This window comes from Hippopotamus amphibius, chromosome 9, assembly GCF_030028045.1.
Source record: "Hippopotamus amphibius kiboko isolate mHipAmp2 chromosome 9, mHipAmp2.hap2, whole genome shotgun sequence".
Taxonomy (NCBI): Eukaryota; Metazoa; Chordata; class Mammalia; order Artiodactyla; family Hippopotamidae; genus Hippopotamus; species Hippopotamus amphibius.
The window spans coordinates 118,629,688-118,652,876 of NC_080194.1; the positions used below are offsets into that span (position 1 = coordinate 118,629,688).

At 46.3% G+C, this 23,189-nt stretch overlaps 1 protein-coding gene across 2 annotated transcripts in view; it reads left to right on the plus strand.

The window, feature by feature from the left end:
• Positions 1-23,189, plus strand: part of PRKCB (protein kinase C beta) — a 327,182-nt gene that overhangs the window by 249,371 nt on the left and 54,622 nt on the right. For both annotated transcript variants that reach the window (XM_057749139.1, XM_057749140.1), the window contains exon 10: positions 18,088-18,261. In XM_057749139.1, coding sequence (XP_057605122.1) covers positions 18,088-18,261 — 174 coding nt within the window. The remainder of the gene's footprint in view (positions 1-18,087; positions 18,262-23,189) is intronic.

Consider the following 23,189-nt stretch of genomic DNA (forward strand, 5'->3'; position numbering starts at 1 on the left):
GAGAGTTTATTAAATGAAAAATAAATGTGTATTGCCTATGGTACAAGCACCACATTTTATGAAAAACTGCCTTCAAGATCTCACATGACAATTTGGTACTTCGGTTACCATTGTATTCTTAAGAACATGAAGTCTTTCGCTACATTGTTGTGTGTATATCTGGAAGGTACAGAAAGTCTCCGATCGTCCCTCTCCCCTATATCCTTTCCTTCAGATGAGGAGTGTGCTCAACATTTCCTGTGTCCTTAAAGATGTTTTCTGTGATCTTGACTCTCCCTTCTCTGTCCTTTACTTATTGACTCTATCCAGAGAATCAAACTGCTCTTTTGAGATTTGCTGCCTCCACTTCCTCCCCACTCACCTGTGCCTTATCCCTTTGCCTTGTGACTTCTACCCTCAGCGGCTTCTGAATTGCCCATCTCCCAGGTTATCAGTGATCTCTAACTGATCCCTGACTCTCCAGATCTGAGCACAAGGCATGTGGCTGCTTATGACAGCAGAGGGCAGACAGGCGGGGAAGGACCTGAGACTAAGATTGGGACCCATATTGGGGAGAAGTCATCGCTTTTATATTAACTGCCTGCTGACAGCATAATTAAGGATTTATTCATTCAACAAATATTTATTGAGCATTTACTATGTGCCAGGCACTCTTCTAGGTGCAGAGGAAATGGCTGTGCACAAAACAGACAAAAATACCTGCCCTCGTGGAACATATATTCTCGTGGTGGTGGTGGTGAGGAGGAGGAGGAGGAGGATGCTATCACCTAACATTTTTTAATTAATTAATTAATTGTTTAATTTATTGGCTGCATTGGGTCTTCTTTGCTGTGCACGGGCTTTCTCTAGTTGTGGCGAGCGGGGGCCACTCTTTGTTGTGGTACACAGGCTTCTCATTCCAGTGGCTTCTCTTGTTGTGGAGCATGGGCTCTAGGTGCATGGGCTTCAGTACTTGTGGCACGTGGGCTCAATAATTGTGGCTCACGGGCTCTGGAGTGCAGGCTCAGTAGTTGTGGCGCATGGGCTTAGTTGCTCCGCGGCATGTGGGATCTTCCCGGACCAGGGCTCAAACTGTGTCCCCTGCATTGGCAGGCGGATTCTTAACCACTGCGCCACCAGGGAAGTCCCTCACTTTTAACATTTTGCGTCTTTACTATATGCCAGACTTTATTGTAAGTGCTTTGTATGTATTGGCTCACACTTATGCTACAATGTAGCTACTAATACCCCGTTTTACAGATGAGGAAATGAGATGCAGGAAGTTGAAATAACTTGGTGAAGTCACAGAGCTAGTCAGTGGTATCTAACAGACCAGGTTTGGTTTAGATACTTGTGATCTTAGGCTCTTGATTGCTTGATACTTAAGACTTGCAGTTCTAGTCTCAACAGTGGTTGCCTTACCATGTCACAAACATATTCTAGAAGGTTAACCGTTTTCCCCTGTTATTTTCTCATTTCCCCCTCTCTGCTCTTTCTCTCAAAGTGTAAGCAGAGTTTGCACACCTTGTTTTCATTCTGAGCCTTTGCTATTGGACAAATGGCATGTGCATTGTGATAGAAGTCTCCAGATTTTCTGTTCTCCCCCCTCACTCTGTGTTTGTCGATTACCTATCTATGTGCAAACACTCGTCAGAACTCTGAGCCATGGGCAGGGATTCCTGGGAGGGCTCCGGGGAATGGACTTCTCTCTTCTAGCATCTGCCCTTCTCACCTCTGCAGGTTTCAGCTCGTGGGATCTTTGAAGTCTTGGAGGCATCTCTAATGTGTGTGGTTCCCTTTCAACCATCAACCTCCATTTCTTCTAACCCACACCAGCTCTATCACCCATCACCACCCTCTATAATTCCACTTGCCCATCTCTGTTGCCTCCATCTTTTGAGCTCATACTCATTGCCAGGGACCATGCTATGGATTTAGATGCATCACCTCATGTTAATTCTCACCATAGCTGTGCAAGGTAGTTACTGATGTTAAGCCTATTAGACCTATTTGGAAATTATGAGACAGAGAAGTTGAGTGACCTCCCCAAGACCACACAGCTGGGAGGAGGCAGGACCAGGACTTGAAATCAGGTTTTGTGATTCCAGTTGCCTCTTTCCATCTCTAACAGCACTCTTCTCTACTTTGGGGGTCCACTCATCTCTGCCAAACTGCTAGTCTTTTCTTTTTTGAAACAGTTTCAAAACTGCTGTGGAGACTCCTTCCTCCTTACACCCTAAGAAAAAGTTCAAAACTATCTTATGACTGCTTTGGTATAAGGACAAATATATTCATATTTCATGTTAAAGCATTTTCTTCAGCCTAAAAGTTCATTTTATCCCCTGGTGATTCTAAAAGAAACTAAAACACTTTCATGAGCCCCTACAAAGATCGTGGTCCCCAGTGTGCTTGAAGGTGACCCTGGTTGCTAATACGATCGCCCCAACAGCACAACCTCCAAGCTGTCTCCCCCAAAGCCACTGGGGGACTTAACGAGCGTGTGCTTTGAGTTTGGGCACAAAAGAACAATCAGAGCTCCAAGCCGCAGACTCCAGCGTCTTCTGCTGGATCCAAGTGCAGCACTGAATTACCACAGGAAGAAGTTGCCTGAGGAGATTAAAAAGGCAGTTTAGTTTCTACCGGTAACAAAGGCCTTTTCTAACGTCTCGGAGCTCCCGCTGTGGGAGTCTATCCTAATTTTAATCTCATTAGTGGTATGGATTCATACACACACATATACGTCCATACATTAGAGGTGGTTATATAATCCTACAGACAAAGGCTCTTCCCGTTACTTCAACCTGCTTTGCTATCTTCCTGCACCATATGGTGAGCCCTTTTATCATATGGTTCACAGATAGCTCAGAGTCTTTGCTACCTGTTCCCTTAATCCTCTTCCAGAGAACCTTTTGACATTGGCTGTCTGATCTTGGATCCCTGCCTTCTCTTTGGTTCTATCCCAATTACGGCATCTTCCTCCCAGCCCCCAGTCTTCCGTAGGCAATTCTGACTGCCGTGTATTTTTGCCAACTCATCTTCCCCAGTCACGGTGAGGTCCTTCCACTTTCTGAATTGGTCCGGGTCTCTCATCAACGAAGTGACTTCCTGATTCTCTGTAGCCCCTGCATTCACCCCTCAGAGGGTACTGAATTATAGAGCATGAAAGCGTAAGGGTCTATTTTCCTGATAAAATTAATCATATCAAGGAAAGTGAAACATCTGGAATTCACGTTTTCTTGTCAAGCCACAGTAAGTAGGGGGGCGATTTATTGGAAAGACGTGGCATATTCCTGTGTATCTTCCAACATCCAAAGGCAGAAATTGCAGCTGGAACCAGGAAGCTTCCAGGAACCCAGAAGTCATTGTCTCCATCCCAGGGACCCCCAGTCTGTCACCCTGGCTTCTTCCTGACGTCTCTCGCCGTGGATGTGCAGTTACCTCCCTCGGCCTTATGGCACGTCTCAATTCTCAGTGTCTAATTCCCAAATCTAGGATAGCCTAGAATTTAAAATCCCAGGAAAGAGACTGATGGGCCAGTATGGCTCAGCGATCATGTGATCCAATTAGCTGTGGCCAGGGGGACGGGTCACTTTTCCAGCCATCTGTCAGGAAGGACAACAGGAGCAGACTCTGAAAAGCAGATGTGATACGCGCAGTTCCTCGAAAAGAAGGAAGAAAATACTGGTCTGTCTGGTACACAGGCCAGTGTTTACTTTAAGTCTGTATATTCTGCAAAACATAGCCTGGCTCTTTGGGAAAAATAATACAAATTTAAATCTAGTCCTCTTACTGAAAGGCCAGATAGAACCCTATTAACATGGAAACTCTGTCTCAGGCGATAATTCATGGCCTCTGGTCCAATTATTGTGCTGTCATAGTTCACCCTCCGGATAGCCATCTCAGCCACATCTTTATGTGCTGTTTCAGAAATTCTGGTCCTGTTAAGATGAATCCCTGTTTACTAACAACATAACCCATAATCTTTTCTACAGCAAACATGATAGCAGAGACCTACAGATTATAATCATCCAACACCCATGGTAAATATTTTGAATGTACCTGTATGGATGGTTAATATAATTAAACATGCCATCGTTTGTTTCAATCCTTCCCCGCCCCTCAGCTCCGTTTCATATTATATATTGACCTCATTGAAAATCGCTGCAGAGATTGATAATGTATTTTGAGCGCTGAGAATCCATCTGAGTATTTTATATGCATTGCTCGTTTAATCTTCACAACGATCTTATAAGGTGGGTGCTGTCATTACTCCCATTATACAGATGAGGGAATGGAGGCTCAGAGAGTTGAGAGACTTCCAGATTCACGCAGTGGTGAATGCAGGTCCAAACTCAGAAAGTCTGGCTCCTGAACGCGTAACCACTATGCCACACAGCCTCCAGGGCACTAAACACACTCCACTCCTGCCTTGGGGAAAGCCCATTCTCTTATTAGTCTGTGATACCAACCATAAAGGGAGACTTGCGTGCACAGAGCAGATCAGATTCTGGAGAAACAGGCTTCCTTTGTGTGTCTAATTGTTGAAATGAATGACAGACCCTTAAGGGTTTCCTTGTGTTTTTCTTTTGGTAAAAGCCATCAATTATTGGGCTTGTTTTCCTGGGAACTGTTTAAAACACAGTCCGATTAAATCTGCTTTTATTTTAACCATCTAGCTTTGTCAAACATAACATATGATTCAAAGAAAATTGGCTGAGCAAACATACAGGTCACCAGCATTGATTTGAGCTCAAGAGGACACTTCAGTAACTCGAACTGATACCTATCAATTCCACCGTATCCGTTCTATGATATCAATAATTAGAAGTCATACAGCCCAGCGTTTTGAAAGAATAGTTCTTTTGCATTTCTTATTACAACCCAATCAAACAGTTAAACATCTCTTATGAAATCCAACTAACCATACTCATTTAAAGCACAGGGCTCGGTGTTGCAAGTCGAAATCGTCTTATTGCCTCCCCTCCCTCTTCCCAGCAGTGACTGTGAGTCATTTCCTTCCATGGGTGTAGTGACATTTGCTTAACAATAGCAAGTCCACAGGAGCCAGAGATGACTCGGCTAAAAGTGCCTCCATTCTAAACTTCGCATCGCACTTCCATTGGCTTTCTCTGCTAGTGGGCAAACGTTCAACCTGATTGAAGCTAATGTGTGACATGGCCTCATTTTAAAGGGCTTAAATCTTAATAACACATCTCGGCCTGACCTCTGATCTGAAAACTCACCTTATCCATCACCCAGTTCCACGCCTCCCCCGTTATCAACATCCCCCACTGGGAGTGGTACATTCATTACAGTCGGTAAGCCTACATCCACACATCCTTACCACCCGAAGTCCGCAATTTACATTAGGGTTCCTTCTTGGTGGTGTGTGTTCTATGGGTTTGGACAGGTGTATAATGGCACGCATCAACCATTATAGTATCATACGGAGTAGTTTCACTGCCCTAAAAATCCTCTGCGCTCCGCCTGTTCATCCCTCCCACCCCCTACCCCCTAGCAACCACTGATCTTTTTACTGTCTCCATGGTTTTGCCTTTTCCAGAATGTCATATAGCTGGAATCATACAGTATGTAACCATATAAAGAGATTTTATTTTAAATATGGAAACCCTTACATAATAAATCATGAAATAACCCAGTCGATCTGCACGCTATCACTGCTTTTATTTTTGTCTTGCCAACTTGACGATTGTATCCACAAAGTGATTCAGTCCCACCCAAAGCCACACTATTAACTCTCAATTAGCATCCTTCCCCCACTATCCCACTTTTCCACTTTTCCTGAAGTACTTCCTCAATTTGCAAGTCTACCCAGTTGCTCCTCCAAAATGAGCTATTAGAAACCAGAAACAGTTTCTAGCGGCTGACTTCCAGTTTGCTGCTGCAGGCAAATGCATTTGATTCCCCTAAACCACATGATTTCATATTCAGTTAGTGTGTCCACCATCAAATATAAAATTTAAACACACATATATGTGGATATTGATGCTTAGAAACGATGACCCAATGTTTGAACAGTAACAGTACACTTTGGAGAATTAAAATTAGGGCCTCAAGATCACCCAGCACATGTTAGGATATCTTCATGTCTGGTGAAACTTGAAATTTGGGAGAACCTCAAAAGGTAAAGAATTCATCAATTATGATGGACATAGTATATTGAGTTCTTTCTGTGTGTTAAGCTCTTAAGATGCCTTGTATCATTGAATCATCTTCATGGCCCTATGACTTGATGGACTCTGGTCTACAGGTACCCCTGCATCCACTTACAGGGTGTCCTGGTTGGAATGGCCCTGCCCCTCCTTCCACGCCTCTGGTTATCAGGGGTTGGGTGGCTTAAGCCATCCCTTCATCCCTGGCTCAGCCTGAAGGGGGGCTTGGCTGGAGGGGATGAGTCTGTGAAGGCCTGGAATCCAGGGTATATGTTCACTTCCCCATTCGGAATTTTAGGAGACGACAGATGGTCTGCTGATTCCTCAGGGAAGTCCCGTCTGGACTCAGCATGCAGCTCCCTGCGGGAGAGTCCTCTTGGCCTCTCCCAGAGGGCTCGTGCCAGCCCCACCTCTAAACACAGACAGTACGACCTTGCATTTCATTCTGGGCTTCGCATAAGGATCTCCTGGGACATAGGTTTTGCAGAAATGCTGGTCTATTGCTCTGGTTCACTTTCTGCCATCTGGAGAATGTGGGAAAGAACCACTGTACCCACCGAAGGAGCTGGCGTATCCCTCTTAATTCTCTGTATTTATCCTTTCACTTTAACAAGATGGCTTTCTGGATGCCAGGCTCTGAGCTTTACCTGTGTTATGTCACTTAATCTGACTACAGTCTTGTGAGGGAGGAACTGTCATGACGCTCCTTTTTACATGTGAGGGAACTGAGACTCAGAGAGGTCGAGTAACTTACCCGAGATCCAGATCGCACAGCAAGCACCTGATAGAGTTAAGCTTTGAACTTGTGGTTCCAGAGCTGAACTTGTACCTACTGTGATTTTACAATTCTAATTAGAGATAAACTTCCCGCTTATCGGATTCTGTCAAGGTCAAAACTCTCATTCTGATATCAAACAGCTTGTCAGGATACCTGCCGTATTGTAAAGAGATGAGGATGTGGACACTCAGCTTCGTTTTGTAACCTGGCGGCACCCGGGTCTCTCTCAAAATCCTACCCCCAAGTGGGCGGACGCCCTTGGAAGGACAGTAGCCAGTGTCTGCCCAGCGCTCCAGCCCCTGATTACAATACCATCCTGATGGCCTCTTGCCAACTCACTACCTCGTCCTCCCCCAGGGCAGGCCAGGCCTGGCACAGGAAGGCCCCAAATATTTAGAAGATTCCGATTTAATTGGTCTGGACTGTGGCCCAAGCTTCAGCTTGTAAAAGCTCCATGGGGAATTCTAATGCGCAGCCTGGAGAAACAGGAGCCCAGTACAAGCAGGCAAGGCAGATCCAAGGAAAGGGTGGGGGCGGGGAGGAGACTGGATTTGCCTTAAGAGTTAGATCTGAGCTGGTCTAAAGTACTCTCTGCTCTGCAGGTCTTCCGAGGGACTGGTTGGAGCCCAAACAGGAGACACTCCCAGAGGGTGGGGGACCCTCAAAGAGATAGAACCCTAAAACAAAGGAGGGTACACGCCTTGCAGCAGATCAGCACCCCAGACCTGCACCCCGCCTTGTCCACAAGGTGTGGGAGAGGTGGCGAGAGGGGCTCGTGGTGCCCCTGGAGGCCTCACTGTACCCACCCAGATTTAACTTGCTTCTCCATCCCTCCCCCTTGCACCCTTAGCTCCCTGCACCTTACTGATCCTCTTCTCCCAAATCACTGTTTGGAGACCCTGTGAGCCCCAAATGTGTCTCTCTCTGTCTCTATTTTAGATGCACCATCTGAATTCATCAAGTTAGCATCTTTTCCCGACCCTTGTGTGTTAGTCAAGCTTGCAGGCTCCGACAGTGCTAGATGGTACAGTCTCTCCTCCTCCTCCTCTGACCCTGTCGTAGGGATGTTATCAAGAACATTGTCCACAGCAGCACTGCGTGTTCAAGACCCATGCGAGACATTTCCTTCAGACCTAAGTTCTAGGGAGAGCTTATTTTTCTCCTCAAAAAATGATTTTCCTTATAGAAGACATCAACCTTTGTTATCGTTTCATGTGTCTCTGGTTGCTTTGGCCTCTAGGAAGCTGATAGTACAACACATACAAACTCACACTGTATTTATAATATCTATACATACACAATGTGTGCTATATAATCATTTTTAACCAGCTTTATCAAGGTATAATTTACAGATCATAAAATCTACTTGTTTAATATTATATAATCTTTTTAAAAAGTTTTTTACTTACTTATTTGTTTTATTTTTATTATTTATTGGCTGCATTGGGTCTTTGTTGCTGCATGTGGTCTTTCTCTAGTTGCAGCAAGCGGGGGCTACTCTTCATTGCGGCACTTGGGCTTCTCATTGTGGTGGCTTCTCTTGTTGCAGAGCACGGGCGGTAGGCATGCGGGCTTCGGTAGTTGTGGCACGTGGGCTCAGTAGTTGTGGCTCGCAGGCTCAAGAGCACAGGCTTAGTAGTTGTGGCACACGGGCTTAGTTGCTCCACAGCATGTGGGATCTTTCCAGAGCAGGGCTCGAACCCGTGTCCCCTGCATTGGCAGGTGGATTTTTAACCACTGCGCCACCAGGGAAGCCCCAATATTATATAATCTTGAATGCTACCTCAAATTCATTATGAATTATGGGTTGGATGTAGACATAGATACATTTAACAGTGCTGAGAACTAAATAACTAAAGATGTTTACTGACCTAGATCTAGGGTTTGTTTTTTTTAACTACTTCCCCCTCACTCAGATCTTTTCATTCATTTATTCAGGAAATGTTTATTGAGTGTTTAGATGCTGCGGATGTGACAACAAACCAGTCAAACAAAGCAGCTGCTCTCCTGGAGCTTACATTCTGGGGGGGAGGAGGAAAAGAAACAAATGGAGTTTAGTACAATGATGGGAGTGGTAAATGCTGTGAAAAAAAACAAAGTAGAGGAAGGGGATAGGGAGTAGCAAAGGGGCTGCCACTTTAGAGAAGGTGGTCAGGGAGGACCTCTGCAAGGAGGTCACACTGAACGAGGTGGGGGAGCAAACTACTGAGCATATCTGGGGGACGAGTCCTGCAAGCAGCACAGAGTGTACGTGGAGGTTGGGAGCAGGCAGAGTAGAAACAGAGAATTATCTAGGAGGCAATTGCAGGAGACAGGGCGGGGATCGCGGTGGCTTAGATCAGGAAGGACGTTGGGGATGGCATGTATTTTGAATGCAGAGCTGACAAAACTTGTTGATGCACTGAATGCAAGATGTGAGAGAGAGGAACTGAGGGAGGCTCGGGTTGGCTTTGGACTGTCAGCAGCTGTCTGTTGAAGTTGGGGGAGTGGGGAGCAGGGCCTTGGTCCCTAACTATCTCTGCCCTCTCCCATTAGTAACCACATGGACTCACAAGTCCCTTGGGAAGAATCTCCTTAGCCAGTTGTGAGCTGGAAATTGATGCTGTGTACAAGCATCGCAAGTGGTCCTTTAGGTCGTTTTCTGAAAAGATGGAGTTCATGATAACCACTGTAGCAGATAGAATTGTCTCCCCCCCAGTATATATTTTCAAGTTCTAACTACTGATACTGTGAATTCGACCTTATTAGGGCATAGAATCTTTGCAGATGTCATCAAGTTCAGGTGAGTTCAGACTGGATTAGGGTGGGCCCCAATCCAGTGACTGGTCTCCTTATAAGAAGAGGAAGTTTGGACAGAGACACAGAGAAGAACACTATGTGAAGACAGAGGCAGAGATTGGAGGGATGTTTCCACAAGCCTAGGATTGCTGGCAACCACAGAAGCAGAGAGGCACAGAACAGATTCTCCCCTAAAGCCTCTAGAAGGAACCAACCCTGCCAACACCTGGATTTTGGACTTCCGGTCTCCTTAACTGTGAGAGAATACATTTCTGTTGTTTTACGCCACATAGTTTCTTCTTTGTTATTATAACCAGTACAAGCCCCTAAGTACTCATCATTTGCCCAGCACAGAGCTGAATTAAGGTGCACAGTTTGCATACTTTATCCTCCAAAGTTCCCTTCGCACCACCCAGAGCTGAGCACTGTTAGTGTCCCTGTTTTATAGATGAGGAAATCAAGGTTCAGAAAAGTTAAGTGACTTTCCCAAGGTCACACAGCTAGTATGTGGTGGAACTTGGATATTTACCAGGTCTCCTAATTCTAAAGTCCCTGCCCTAACCATGATGCCATCTTGTCCTGTGGTCAAGGGCCAAGATTCCAGGCACAGTTTGCCGTTTGGATTTGCCAGTAAAGTTCATCTCAATCAGCTTTCCGGCTAGGAGTCCCTGGGCTACTCTCCATTTTATCTGCTGTCACCGGAGCTGCTGCTGTTTATCACATCTCTCCCAGAAGATTCTTGGGGAACAGATGTGGCTTGGAATTTGATAAGAATGTCACTTCAGCACAGCCTTTCAATCTGTTTGGAATCCTTACCCTGGAGATGGAGGGACAGCTGAACAAACAGCCCATGCCCTCGATGTTGGTATTAACTGAAGTGGAAGCTCCAGAAACTGCAAGAGACAATTAATAAAAAATTAGGTCAAAAAAAAATCACGTCTACGTAAAGGAACATTTTAGAACGTGGCCATTGCCATTTCTGGTGCTATGGCTGTTTTTCTGCCATTTTTCTCTCTTGTACCAACACTTGAGGGCGTAAGGTCTTCTCAAGCCACTTACTGCTTGGAAGCAGGGCCACGTCTGTCCTTTTTGTGGGCGCATCACCCATGCCTAGCATCGTGCCTGGTAGAGAATTCCCAGTAGAGCTCTTGGACTAGATGGATGAACTGGGGTCGTGACTGCGGCACTAACTCAGACCAAGCTGATCTCGACAAGTAGACGAATGCTTTGTGAGTGGTTGTATAAGAAATGGAGAAAGGACGTAACTGTTCTGTCCTTGACCATAAGGGCTGAAGCCTCAACGGGTAGGATGGGTAGGAAAAGGAGAACAAGGCCAGGATCTGGAGTCGAATTTGAAAGAATAATTTGCAGCAATAATTTGCAGACGGTAGAGCCTCCTGACGCAACACTTGGTGCGTAGGGCTCAGAGAATCAGATGGCTAAGAGCATGGGCTTTGCAGAAGGTGACCTGGAAGGGGCGCTTCCTAGTAGAGTGACTTTGGACCACTCACCTAACTTCTCTAAGCCCTGGCTTCCTCTTCTGTGAAATGGGGATGGTGGCAGTACCCACACGACACATGTGTGTGGAATTAAATGAGATGATGCCCAGTGTAAGTAGGAAGTGGGGGTGGTCATCCTTATCAGCCCCGCACTAGCCACCTTCCCTCACATGCTGGTCCTCCCAACATTGCCTTCTTTCTCCCAGGCACAGACGTGGGCCCATGCCCTTTGAACATCACCTGTTCTTTGTCCAGCCACCCCATTGGTGCCAGGGCTGCTCTGTCTGCTGGAGACAATCGTTTCCTGCATCTCAGAGAGCCAGGAGTTGGAATCTGGAATTTAAGTTCTAGAGCTTAAGAGCTTACTTCCTACGGTAATTCTGAGCCAAGGTTTGTGAATCCAGGTAGTTTAATCCAAAGGGAACACAATTCGCTTCCCTTTGGCTAGAATGTGCCTCCCCTGACTCTACCTTGCTAGTCTTAGTAATTCTTCAGGTCTCAGCTGTTAGGAGATGGTTACATCACTTCCCCAGGGCATCTGTTGCCGGCCTACCAAATCAGGTTAAGTCGTCTATGTGAACACTCACAGGGCACCGTGCGCTTCTCTTTCGGGAGTTTAATCATAATTGAATTGGAATCATTTGTGCTGGGGTGTAAGCCTCTTGAAGGCATTGTCATTCTGCATCCCCAGTACCCGGCACATCCCAGACCCTGAATTCATGTTTACTGAATGAATAAATGAATCGGCCAGCCTTCCAGGTCCTGGGTGAGACTAAGAAAGGTGATACATTTGAAAGGCAGAATGAATTCCATCTCTGTGGCCCATCTCAATCGAAGCCTTAACATTTTTTTTTTGATTAAAAAGAGTGTGCATAGGCAAACACAAGAAATAAAGAAAGCAAGATAACAGGGGCCACACCTGACAACACTGGGTTGCATTAGGGCACGTATGAATTTAGATGAATCTGTTCTAGTTGCCTGTTGCTACATCACAAGTCGTCCCCAAACTCAGAGGTTTAAAACAACAGTACTCATATATTATTATCTCTTATGGTGTCCGAGAGCCAGAAGATTAGGAACACTCACTGGTTGGTCTGGAGCCTGTCCTGCAGTGGCTGGAGCTGGAACAGCTGGGGCTAGAGCATCCGGTGCTGTCTGGGCAGCAAGCTCTTGGTGCAGTCTCCAGGCCTCTCCATGTGGTCTCATCCTGCAGCCTCCCTAGCAGGGTGGCCTCAGGGCTCCAAAGGCAGGTGTCCCAAGAGAAACTGACAGAAGCGGCTGCCTCCCAAGTCACACAGTATTCCATTCATTGAAGCAGTCACAGAGGCTGCCCAGGTTCAAGGGGAGAGGGCACAAACTCTGCCCCTTGACTGAGGAGTAGCAAATATTTATAGACATGTTTTGAAACCAGCACAGAATATCACAATATGGGGAAAGCTCTCTGGAAGCTCTCAAAAAGCTCTCCAAGGGCTGAGAGATTCCTACTGAAAGGAAAGCTTGATTAGAATATTAAGGAGTAAAGTTCCCTTTTCACCCCTGGTAACGACTGCAGAGAAGGTGTTGGGAAACTCAGAATGAAAGCATTCTATCTGTTTTACTTATAGACACCTCCTATCTCTCATATCAGATGAATCGATTTTGATAGAACTCAGCACCCCTTAAAGCAACAAATTTAGTGATTAGAATCAAAGGGAGGGAAGGTGCTTGTTAAAGTGCATACCCTAAGGACACAGTCAGAGCTTCTGATTGAGAGGTGGCACTTGGAGTCTGTCTTGTAAACAAGTACCCCCACGTGGTTCTGATACAGACAAGAGGCACCATTGTTTACCAAGAATGGAATTTGCCTTGTTTTAGGTCATGGTACTAACCTGATGCTATTTGACTTCCTGAAATTTTTATTGGGAATTTGAGCTCCTCAAGCAATAATTTTGTCTTACAGGATCTTTAAGAAGTAGAAATCCACTCCAGCTAGTATAAATAGAATTATAACTTTATTGGGGAGAGATGGAGGTTTCTATGGAAACAGCCAAGCCTCCTGAGAGGTTGGAACCAAGAACTGGAAAGCAAGGCCTTTGCTCATTCCCCGACCTTCTTGTTTCCCCAGCACATCTGGGTCATTTTTCTCTGCCTGCATGTGGTAGGAGAGGACTGCTCTAGGCAGCTCTGTGTGTTTCTCTTTTCAGCATCCTAGACTGACTACCCAGAGTATCCTAATTCCACATTCTTCAATGAGAGAATCTGATTGGCTCAACCTAGATCAGTTCTCTGCCTCTGATCCAATCAGCTGTGGCCAGATAGGTCCCCTGCCCAATCAGAAGGCTCTAAGAAGGAGCTGGAAGAAATGAAAAGCATGCTAGGGTCCATATCCAAGTTAAACTGTGGCCACTTTTGATAGTGTAGTCACTCTTAGTTTTTCCCGATCTTTTTTGAAATACATGTTATAGAACAGGGGTCAGCAACTACGGGTGCTGGACCCACCACCTATATTTTTTTATATAAATTTATTTATTTATTGGCTGCGTTGGGTCTTCATTGCTGCACATGGGCTTTCTCTAGTTGCCGCAAAGTGGGGGCTACTCTTCATTGCAGTGTGTGGACTTCTCAGTGCGGTGGCATCTCTTGTGGCCGAGCACGGGCTCTAGGCACGCAGGCTTCAGTAGTTGTGGCACGCAGGCTCAGTAATTGTGGCTCGCAGGTTCTAGAGCGCAGGCTCAGTAGTTGTGGTGCACAGGCTTCATTGCTCCGCAGCATGTGGGGTCTTCCCAGACCAGGGGTCAAACCCCTGTCCCCTGCATTGGCAGGCGGATCCTTAACCACTGCGCCACCTGGGAAGTCCCCACCACCTATGTTTATAAATAAGGTTTTATTGGGACACAAGCACACCCATACACTTGTGTATGGTCTATGGCTGCTTTCCCGCTACAGTGGTGGAGTTGAGTAGTGGATACAGAGACCATTCCCCAAAGCCTATAATATTTACTTTTTGTCCCTTTACAGAACAAGTTCGCTGGCCCCTGCTCTAGAATTTGATTCAATTCTATCTCTAAATTGTTATTAATGCTTCAAGTGTGTCAGTTCTATTTTCCTCCAGCTGATATAGAGGAATTTTCCAAAGTTTGCTCATTTGTGTACCACTCGTGGGATGTGAGGGGGGTCCTCTGGTACTACCTTATTCTCCCCTCTATCCCTGTGGCTTAGGACAGGGCAAAGCACTGAGAATCTTCACACATCCCTGTTGACTGACTAAAAGATAAATATCTCTGCAAATGCAACAGTGCTTTCTAAAGTGTGAGGCACATAGTGTTGATAATTTGCAAGATGATTTTAGTTGAGTAATTGAGTTTTTTTAAGGTGGTACGTCGAGGCCATATGAAATAAAATTAAACCACAGCATAGTCAGGTTATTCTCTCTTTTTATGTTTTCTCTTAGTCTTTCTAATTACTTGAACCAGAAAGTCTCATTTGATGACAACATGCCATTAATAGCTAACACTTGCTAATATCACTTATTTCCTTAAACAAGGAGAAAATGCAGGGCCTGGCTCGGAATCTTCAACAGCCAGCAGTATCTAGCTAGAATTTCCTAGCACTGCTTTGCTTTTATTTACTTTTATGCTTATCTTCCTCTATGGTTAGTGGTACTGGCTTGCCGTTAATGGTGGTGATAGAAAATTTCCTTTTCAGATGAATGTAGTTAAGTAAAGATGTGACTAGACTTTGAAAATACTAAGTAAGTGTCAGTTTAGGTGATAGGGAAAAAATGTGAAAAAGGCACGTGAATGATTGTTTGAAGTTTGGAAACACTTGCCCTAAAGTACCTGACAGAGATACAAAGCAGTCCCAGTGTCCAGAGGAGGGAGTGACCCGTTTAGTCTAAGTGGATCATTGTGGGATATAGAAGAAGGTAACATCTGAGCTGAATCTCAGATTTTCTGAGCAGTGAAAGAGTGTGGAAGGACACTGCAGGCAGTGGGAATAGAATAACCAAAGGGAATGAAAGAACAGGACACGGTCATGGAATTATTTCACTTGTGGGAGCCACTGAGGGACTTGAAGCATTTGCGTAGCCTGGTCAGATTTGCATTTTTAGAACAATCATTAGCTCAGGCATTTTCATCTCTCTGAGCCTCAGTTTGTTTATCTGTAGAATGGGGGGAATTGAAACAGACATGGGGGGTTCACCCCTGCCCCCGGTGCCTGGGGAAATTCACAGCCATCTGTCCTGCTTCTCTTCCAGGCAAGGGACTGCATTGACATTCAAGGTGTCCAGGGCCCCTCCCCTGTGTTCTTGGGTGGTAGTGAGATGCGGTGTTTATACAAGCATTCAGGATAGTTAGATGGTACCCTGACCGGTGGTGATGGGGCAGTGGGGCTGTCCACACTCGCAGGCGGCTAGTGCTGAGCCCCTCCTGCGTACTCGGGGGTTCCCACCCACCTCCAGTCCCTCTACCCATTTGCCTCCGGCTAAGTCACCTCCCTGCCTCCTCCCTGCCCTCGCCGCAGCCCTGGCCTTCTTGGGAATCTGGGAACAGAAAACCCCTGTCTCCAGCCTACTTTTACATCGTAGTGAAATCACTGTTTCTGCCTTGGTGAAGGCTGGGGAAGGGAAAGCAGCTACGGGTACCCGTGAGGGAGCAGAGGGGGATGGGAAATAAGCTGAAGACACACACTACAGCACTATGAGCCCTACCCTGCCACAGGGGCTGGTGGGTCTTCTGGAAGGACTAAGTGCCCGGCCGGGTGGGCCTGCCCAGCCTGGCAGCTCATATGTCTATGGTGAGGCTGGGGGAGAAAGAGGTCGGGAAAGTCCTCTTGCTGCGGAAGTGTGCGTCAGGGACTTTCTCCCTACGTGCTCTGAATTCCTGGGTCTGCGTCGCCCGTGGCCACTCCTGACTGTGATGAGAGAGGAGATGGTGCGGGCAGGAGATGGGGCTCTGTGAGGGGCGGCGAGCGCAGCCCAGCGCTTCCGTGCAGGAGTCCAGCCAGGCCCCTTACCATCAGGGCGGGAGCCCAGCGGAGGGTGTGAGCGGCCCTCCTGCCTCGAGGCTCCCTCAGTGCATCACTCCCTGTGGCCCCAGGCTCTGTTGCTTTTTCTGGTCCTCCAGCTGAGTCAGGTATGAGCCTTTTACTTCCTCAACCACCTAAACTCCTTGAGGATTCTTCTGGAGCTCTCGCAGGTGGAGTGTATAAAGGCAGAGACCTTGGGGTCAGGTAAACCGAGTTCAAATCCTGGCTCTGTCGCTAACTGAATTTGTGCTATGACAGGTTACTTACCTCCCCTGAGCCTCAGGCTCTTATGAAATAGGGCTCTGTACTTTTTAATTAATTAATTTTTTAAACTATTATTTATTATTGAAATGTAGTTGATGTACAGTATTATATGTCGCAGGTGTACTATAGTGATTCACAATTTTTAAAGGTTCTAGTCCATTTATAGTTATTATAAAATATTGGCTACAGTCCCTGTGTTGTACAATATACCCTTCCTTGTTGCTTTTTTTATACCTAATAGCTTGTACCTCTTAATTCCCCAGCCCTGTGTCGCCCCTCCCTCCTTGAAATAAGGTTCTTAATGGTACCTGCTTCCAAGGGGCTTAGGCAAAGTCAATGAGAAATAATAAATGAAAACCACTCATTGTCAGACACATTGATGAGTGCTCAGAATATTGTGGTGATTGATATTGTTGCCTGCAAAATATCTGACACAGTGCATGCAGTATATACTTACTTCAGTCTGCTTGCTTCTTCCTCCAGGAAGCCTTCTCAGAAGCCCCCAGACCAGGTTAGGTCTTATACAGTATGGTCCTGCCCCTGTGCTCCCTAAGAGGCTTCTTGAGAATGGTACCTGCTGGTCACTGTTCCCTCTGGCGTAGTCACAACCAGTGAAAATAATGATGTGTCATGAGCCACACTGATTAACATGCTCTGATTGGAAGGAAGGAAGCCCCAGGACAACAGGAGAAGATGTTAAAATATTACATTAATCATCCCTGTGATTAATGTCCAGCATCTTCCTTCCTCCCTGGAATGCAGGGTCAGGGAACGTGCCTGCTCATCTTATGCTGTTTCCCCCATGCTTAGCAGGCTCTTAATGAATATTAAATAACTGAAAGAATAAGGGAACGTTTGCCCCAAATTCAGTTTTATCAGAAGTTCACTTATTCCCTCCTTCGACAAGTACTTCTTGAACATCTACGGTGTGGCAGGCACTGTTCCAGACTCTTGGGTTACACCAGCGAACAAAACAGGCAGAGATACTCGCCCTCAGGGGGTTTACGTTCTAGTCATGTTTGGCTGCGCTTTGATACACATCCCAAAGGGGTGTGTCTGTACTTGCTCATCACTCGTGGAACCATCCTCTATTTTTAAAAAAATTAAAAAAAATTTTTTTTAGTGATATGCTTTTTTAAAAAATTTGATGTATAGTTGATTTACAATGTTGTGTTCATTTCAGGTGTACAGCAAAGTGATTCAGTTTATATATCTATATTCTTTTTTAGATTCTTTTCCATTATAGGTTATTACAGGTATTGAATATAGTTCCCTGTGCTCTACAGTAGGGCCTTGTTGTTTATCTATTTCATATATAGTAGTGTGTATCTGCTAATCCCAAACTCCTTATTTATCCCTCCTCCCCACTTTCCCCTTTGGTAACTGTAAGTTGGTTTTCTATGTCCATGAGTCTATCTCTATTTTGGAACCATCCTCTTGATTGGGTTCAGCCATTCAAGGCGCGAGGTCTATGGGAAACCTCATGTATCATGTCAGCATCCACCCGAGGGCATGAGGACAAAGCTTGGAGCGGATCTGAGTGACCGTCGGCCACCACTGGCTTCCCCGGGGCCCCTTCAATGACACTGACGTGCCCGCTCTCTTGCAGGTCATGCTGTCAGAGCGGAAAGGCACAGATGAGCTGTACGCCGTGAAGATCCTGAAGAAGGACGTGGTGATCCAAGATGATGACGTGGAATGCACGATGGTGGAGAAGCGGGTGCTGGCCCTGCCCGGGAAGCCGCCCTTCCTGACCCAGCTGCATTCCTGCTTCCAGACCATGGTAACTGCCTGGGGGCCCGGGCCGCTCCACCTCCAGGCTTCCAAGCTTTGGCCAGAGCTGTCCCGGCAGCGGCCTCCCTTCCTGGAGACAGGAAGCTGTCGGGCCCAGGGACGGCCAGAGAATTTCTGAGGCTGCCGCTGAGAAGTGCTCTCCCCAAGGCAGATGCTGTTTCTACAGAGATAAAGGAACTCAGACAATTGGTTTTATAACCAACGGAGCAGGGCCTTCCTCTGGCAGCAAGAGGTGACGTGGGGACAGGAACTCAGGACTCCCAGATACACTAGCAGAACTTTCAGATGGGGATGGAGGAAAAGGTCCTCATACGTGCCCCTCGAGGGTCACAGTCGGCCCTACAGACCCTTCAGATAGATGCACGAGTTCACGCTGCAGGGTGCATGGACCTCCTCGGAGGAGGTGATGCCTGAGCACACAGCCCTCAGAAGACTCCCAGGGCAGGGGGCACAGCCCGGGCAGGGGCTCGTGAGCTCAGAGCCAGGCTTCTAAGAAGAAGGGGGCATCTGTGTACTCTCTGCTGTTGACTAGTTCTTACCTGTATCTGTGAGAACAAGAGATGTCCCTTCAAGCAGCCTCTTAGCTTTCCCCTGTTCAGACTAGACCTTGGGTCTCCGTACCTAAGGGGGTACTTGTGGCAGTCAGGCAACAGTCTGGGGACCCATTCACCTCCCCAGGTTCTGCTGTGACAGCTCCTATTGTATTGTTTTGTAACCATCCCCACGCCTGTCTCCTTTGCTTTAAGAGTACAACCTTCTCAGAAACAGGACCTAGCTTACTCAGCTCTATACCTCATCTAGCAGCCTTTCCCCGGTACCAGGCACTGTGTGACACCGGGGAGTCGGGGAGGGGAGAAGGGGCAGAGCCCAAATGCAAAGAGATACAAAGTGAATTCTGGCTTTGGGAGCTTCTAAGGGCCAAAAGCCTAGTGTCTTGAAGATGCTTTAAGGGAGTTTTCAAGATTATTTTGACTCTCTCCCGTTCTCACCCTAAAGTCTGATTGTAGAGCCCAGTCCCTGTGCGAGATGGGACACTATTGCAAGTTGCATGTGCTTCAAAGCTTGGGACTTGCTTTCTTCTCCAACATTGCCAAGTCCTGTGCTCTGCTAAGTTAGAGTCCCTCCAGCCTAGGAAGACCCAGAACTGGGTTTGGGGTGGGTTTTCTCAGTACAGACCATATGCCAGGCATAGAACTACCTGTTGTGGAAGGGGCAGAGCCAGAACCTAGCCCCTTCGCTGTTCTAAGCAGTCGCTTGATACACTTTGAGGTCAGAGAGACCTGGGTTAAGATCCCAGCTTTGTCACTTTCTGGCTGAGTGGCCTTGGGAAAATTACAAAACTTCTCGGTATGTCTCCTCATCATTTGCAAATGAGCTACATCCAAGGTTGCCATGATGAGGAAATGAGATTATCCCTGAGAAACACAACACAGTGCTTGGTACCTGGTAAACGCTCATAGATACTGGTTATTCACTTCACAAACATTTAGCATTGGCCTTGGCCTGGGCCAAGTACTGAGGTGTAGAGCTGAGTAAGCCAGGTCCTGTTTCTGAGAAGGTCATGCATGCTCTTTAAAGCAAAGGAAACAGACATGGGGATGGTTACAAAGCAACGCAACAGGGACTGTGATAGCAGAACCTGGAGAGGTTGTTGCCTGATCACCACAAGGGCGTCCGTGTTTTGGATGAAGGGATGATTTTCTTTTGGGGCCCATTCCCTGAATCCCAGACAGTCTCCCTACTACAGGTCATCGAGGAAGGGAACATTCTAGGCAAATGTGTACAGTATTCCCTGTGGGGGCTTTGGCCCACCAGCCTCTTGTTGGGGTCTGCTGGCGACGAGGGGCTAGGAGAACATTTTTCACTCCACTGAAGGCAGGACTAAGAGCTGGAATCGTGTTTGCCAAAGTATAGAGCACGCACCACCGTGCAGAGTGGTCTTGGGTAGCTCGAAGGGTGATTTTGGGTGGTGCACGGATTTTAAATTACATTCTTTTTAGTTCACTTTACATTCTTCTGAGTACCTCGAAGAAGATGTTTCTATTTGGTGCTAGCATGGCCATAAACATCTTTCTAACACTTGCCTTTTTAACAAAGAGAGAGGACCAGGCTTTGGGTTCTGAGCTTTGGCAAATAGCAGTTTCTAAGTCATTGTTTTGCTCTTATTTTCTGTATATTTTTATGCATTTCTTTCATTTATGATAGCACTATAAAGTCTTTTCATTTTTATTTTTTTATTTTTAAAATTTATTTATTTTTTCGTTTATTTATTGACTGTGTTGGGTCTTCATTGCTGCACATGGGCTTTCTCTAGTTGCAGTGAGCGGGGGCTACTCTTCATTGTGGCCTCACTAGTTGGGGGACAGGGGCTCAATAGTTGTGGCTCACAGGCTCTAGAGCGCAGGCTCAGTAATTGTGGTGCACAAGCTTAGTTGCTCCACGGCATGTGGTATCTTCCTGGGGCAGGGACTGAATCTGTGTCCCCTGTATTGGCAGGCAGATTCTTCACCACTGTGCCACCTAGGAAGTCCTCTTTTCATTTTAAAATTTTGATATATTATAAGACAAATATAGAGAAACCACACACAATCGATGTTTGTTTGTTTTTTTTATAAATTAATTAATTTATTTAATTGGCTGTGTTGGGTCTTTTTTTGCTGTGCGCAGGCTTTCTTTAGTTGTGGTGAGTGGGGGCTACTCTTCGTTGTGGTGCACGGGCTCCTCATTGCTGTGGCTTCTCTTGTTGCAGAGCATGGGCTCTAGGCACATGGGCTTCAGTAGTTGCAGCATATGGGCTCAATAGTTGTGGCTCACGGGCTCTAAAGCACAGGCTCAACAGTTGTGGCGCACGGGCTTAGTTGCTCCGCAGCACGTGGGATCTTCCTGGAGCAGGGATCGAACCCGTGTCCCCTGCATTGACAGGCGGATTCTTAACCACTGCGCCACCTAGGAAGCCCGATCGATGTTTTAATAATGAGTTATTACAAGGTTAAGTTCCTTATACCACCATCCAGGTCAAGAAACACCTTTGGCAGCCCCTCTAGAAGCTTCTCTGCATCCTACTGTCAATCTTCCCCCAAGTGGTAGCTTGACTTCCTTGCCTGTCTCTATAGTTTTATCATTTAAGTTTTCTTACCCCTTGATAAGGGAGTTTACTCTTTCCCACTTGTAGAAATTTGATGTGTCCTTTAATTTGGTGATTTCCCTCTCCATTCCTTCCATCCCTTTCTTTCATCTGCTAAAGACCCTTGGCTGTTTGATCCACAGCGTTTTCACAGTCTGGATTTTGCTGAATGCCCTGTCACGGGGCCCCTCCGTGCGTTTCCTCTCTCCTCTGTGTTTTCTGCAGATTGGTAGCTAGGAGACTTCCCTGGTGGTCCAGTGGTTAAGATTTCACCTTCCATTTCAGGCGATGTGGGTCGGATCCCTGGGTGGGGAGCTAAGATCCTACATGCCTCAGGGCTAAAAAACGAATGTTGAAGCAATATTGTAACAAATTCAATGAAGACTTTAAAAATGGTCCACATCAAAAAATCTTTTTAAAAAAAAATTGGTAGATGGACCTAGAGGCTTGGTCACACCCAGGTTTGATCCCTTTGGCAAGACCGTAGGTAGCTGTGTGTTTTTTCATCCAAAGTCACATAATGTCCAGTTGTCTCTTTTTGTCATGTTGGTACCCAGTGATGCTCTGTGCCTAGGTCCATGAATTCATTAAGGATTGTGAGATGGTGATATCCTAATTCCATCGTTTCTTTTTCTTGATTAGTTGGAATGCTTTTATAAAGAGAGACTTCCCTCATCTGTTGCTTGGTCCCCTGGTGATACAGTTCGTATAGGACAGGCAGGATGGATGCATGATACCTTTCTGTTATTTGACAGTTTTCATGAGTTGGTTCACTGTTATGCCCCAAAGGTGACTCAAGTTTGCTTTTGAAATAAAATTTTTGAGTAAAAATAATAGAGTCTTTGTAAAGAAAAATATTAAGTGAGCACTTATTCACATCACATGGGACTTGGCAAAGATCCGTAAGGGCTTACATCCTACAAGTCCAAATCTCTAGTGTTACCTTGGGGCGTTAAGGCCTAAAGGTATTCAAGTAGTGACTGAACTCTTAGACCTCCAGACTCTCTCATTCCCATGTCTTCTCTTTTTTTCCATTGGGGGTTCGCAAACTGACTTGTGGACATCCCCGGATAAAGGACAGTCTCAGTGGTAAATAGACAAAGAAGGAGATCTTGTTCTCGAGGAAGAGGCTGGGCTAACTTGGAGCAGCAGTTTTCAGTTTCAGTTGCATGTGTTGAGATTGGGTGAAACTGGTCATTTGTGACTAACATTCATTAAGTATGGTATCTTCATTTGTAATTTACTGTTTTAGACACAATAGAGTAGAGTGGATTTGAGGCTCTTCTTTTTTTTGAAATTTATTTACTTATTTTTATTTATTTATTGCTGGTAGTTGTGGAGAGCAGGGGCTTTCTTGCAGTGGCTTCTCTTGTTGCAGAGCACCAGCTCTAGGCCATGGGCTTTAGTAGTTGCAGCGCATGGGCTCAATAGTTGTGGCTCGCAGGCTTAGTTGCTCCACGGCATGTGGGATCTTCCTGGCCCAGGGCTCAAACCTGTGTCCCCTGCATTGGCAGGCAGATTCTTAACCACTGTGCCACCAGGGAAGCCCCCGAGGCTCTTATGTTAACATTGAGCCTTGTATTTCAGTATGCTTTCTGGAATTGGACAGCAGGGCCAGGGTGTGCATGGAAACTGTCTGGCTCCCTGGGTCCCCTCCAGGAGTTGCCACCTGCCAGGAAAGAGAGATTAAGAGACGAGACAGCATAGAACACGAGCGTTGAGTGGATTTGAGTCTTGTGTGGGGATGGAGGCCTCATATTGAAGGCCAACCCACAGTCTCTCAGTCCAGCAAG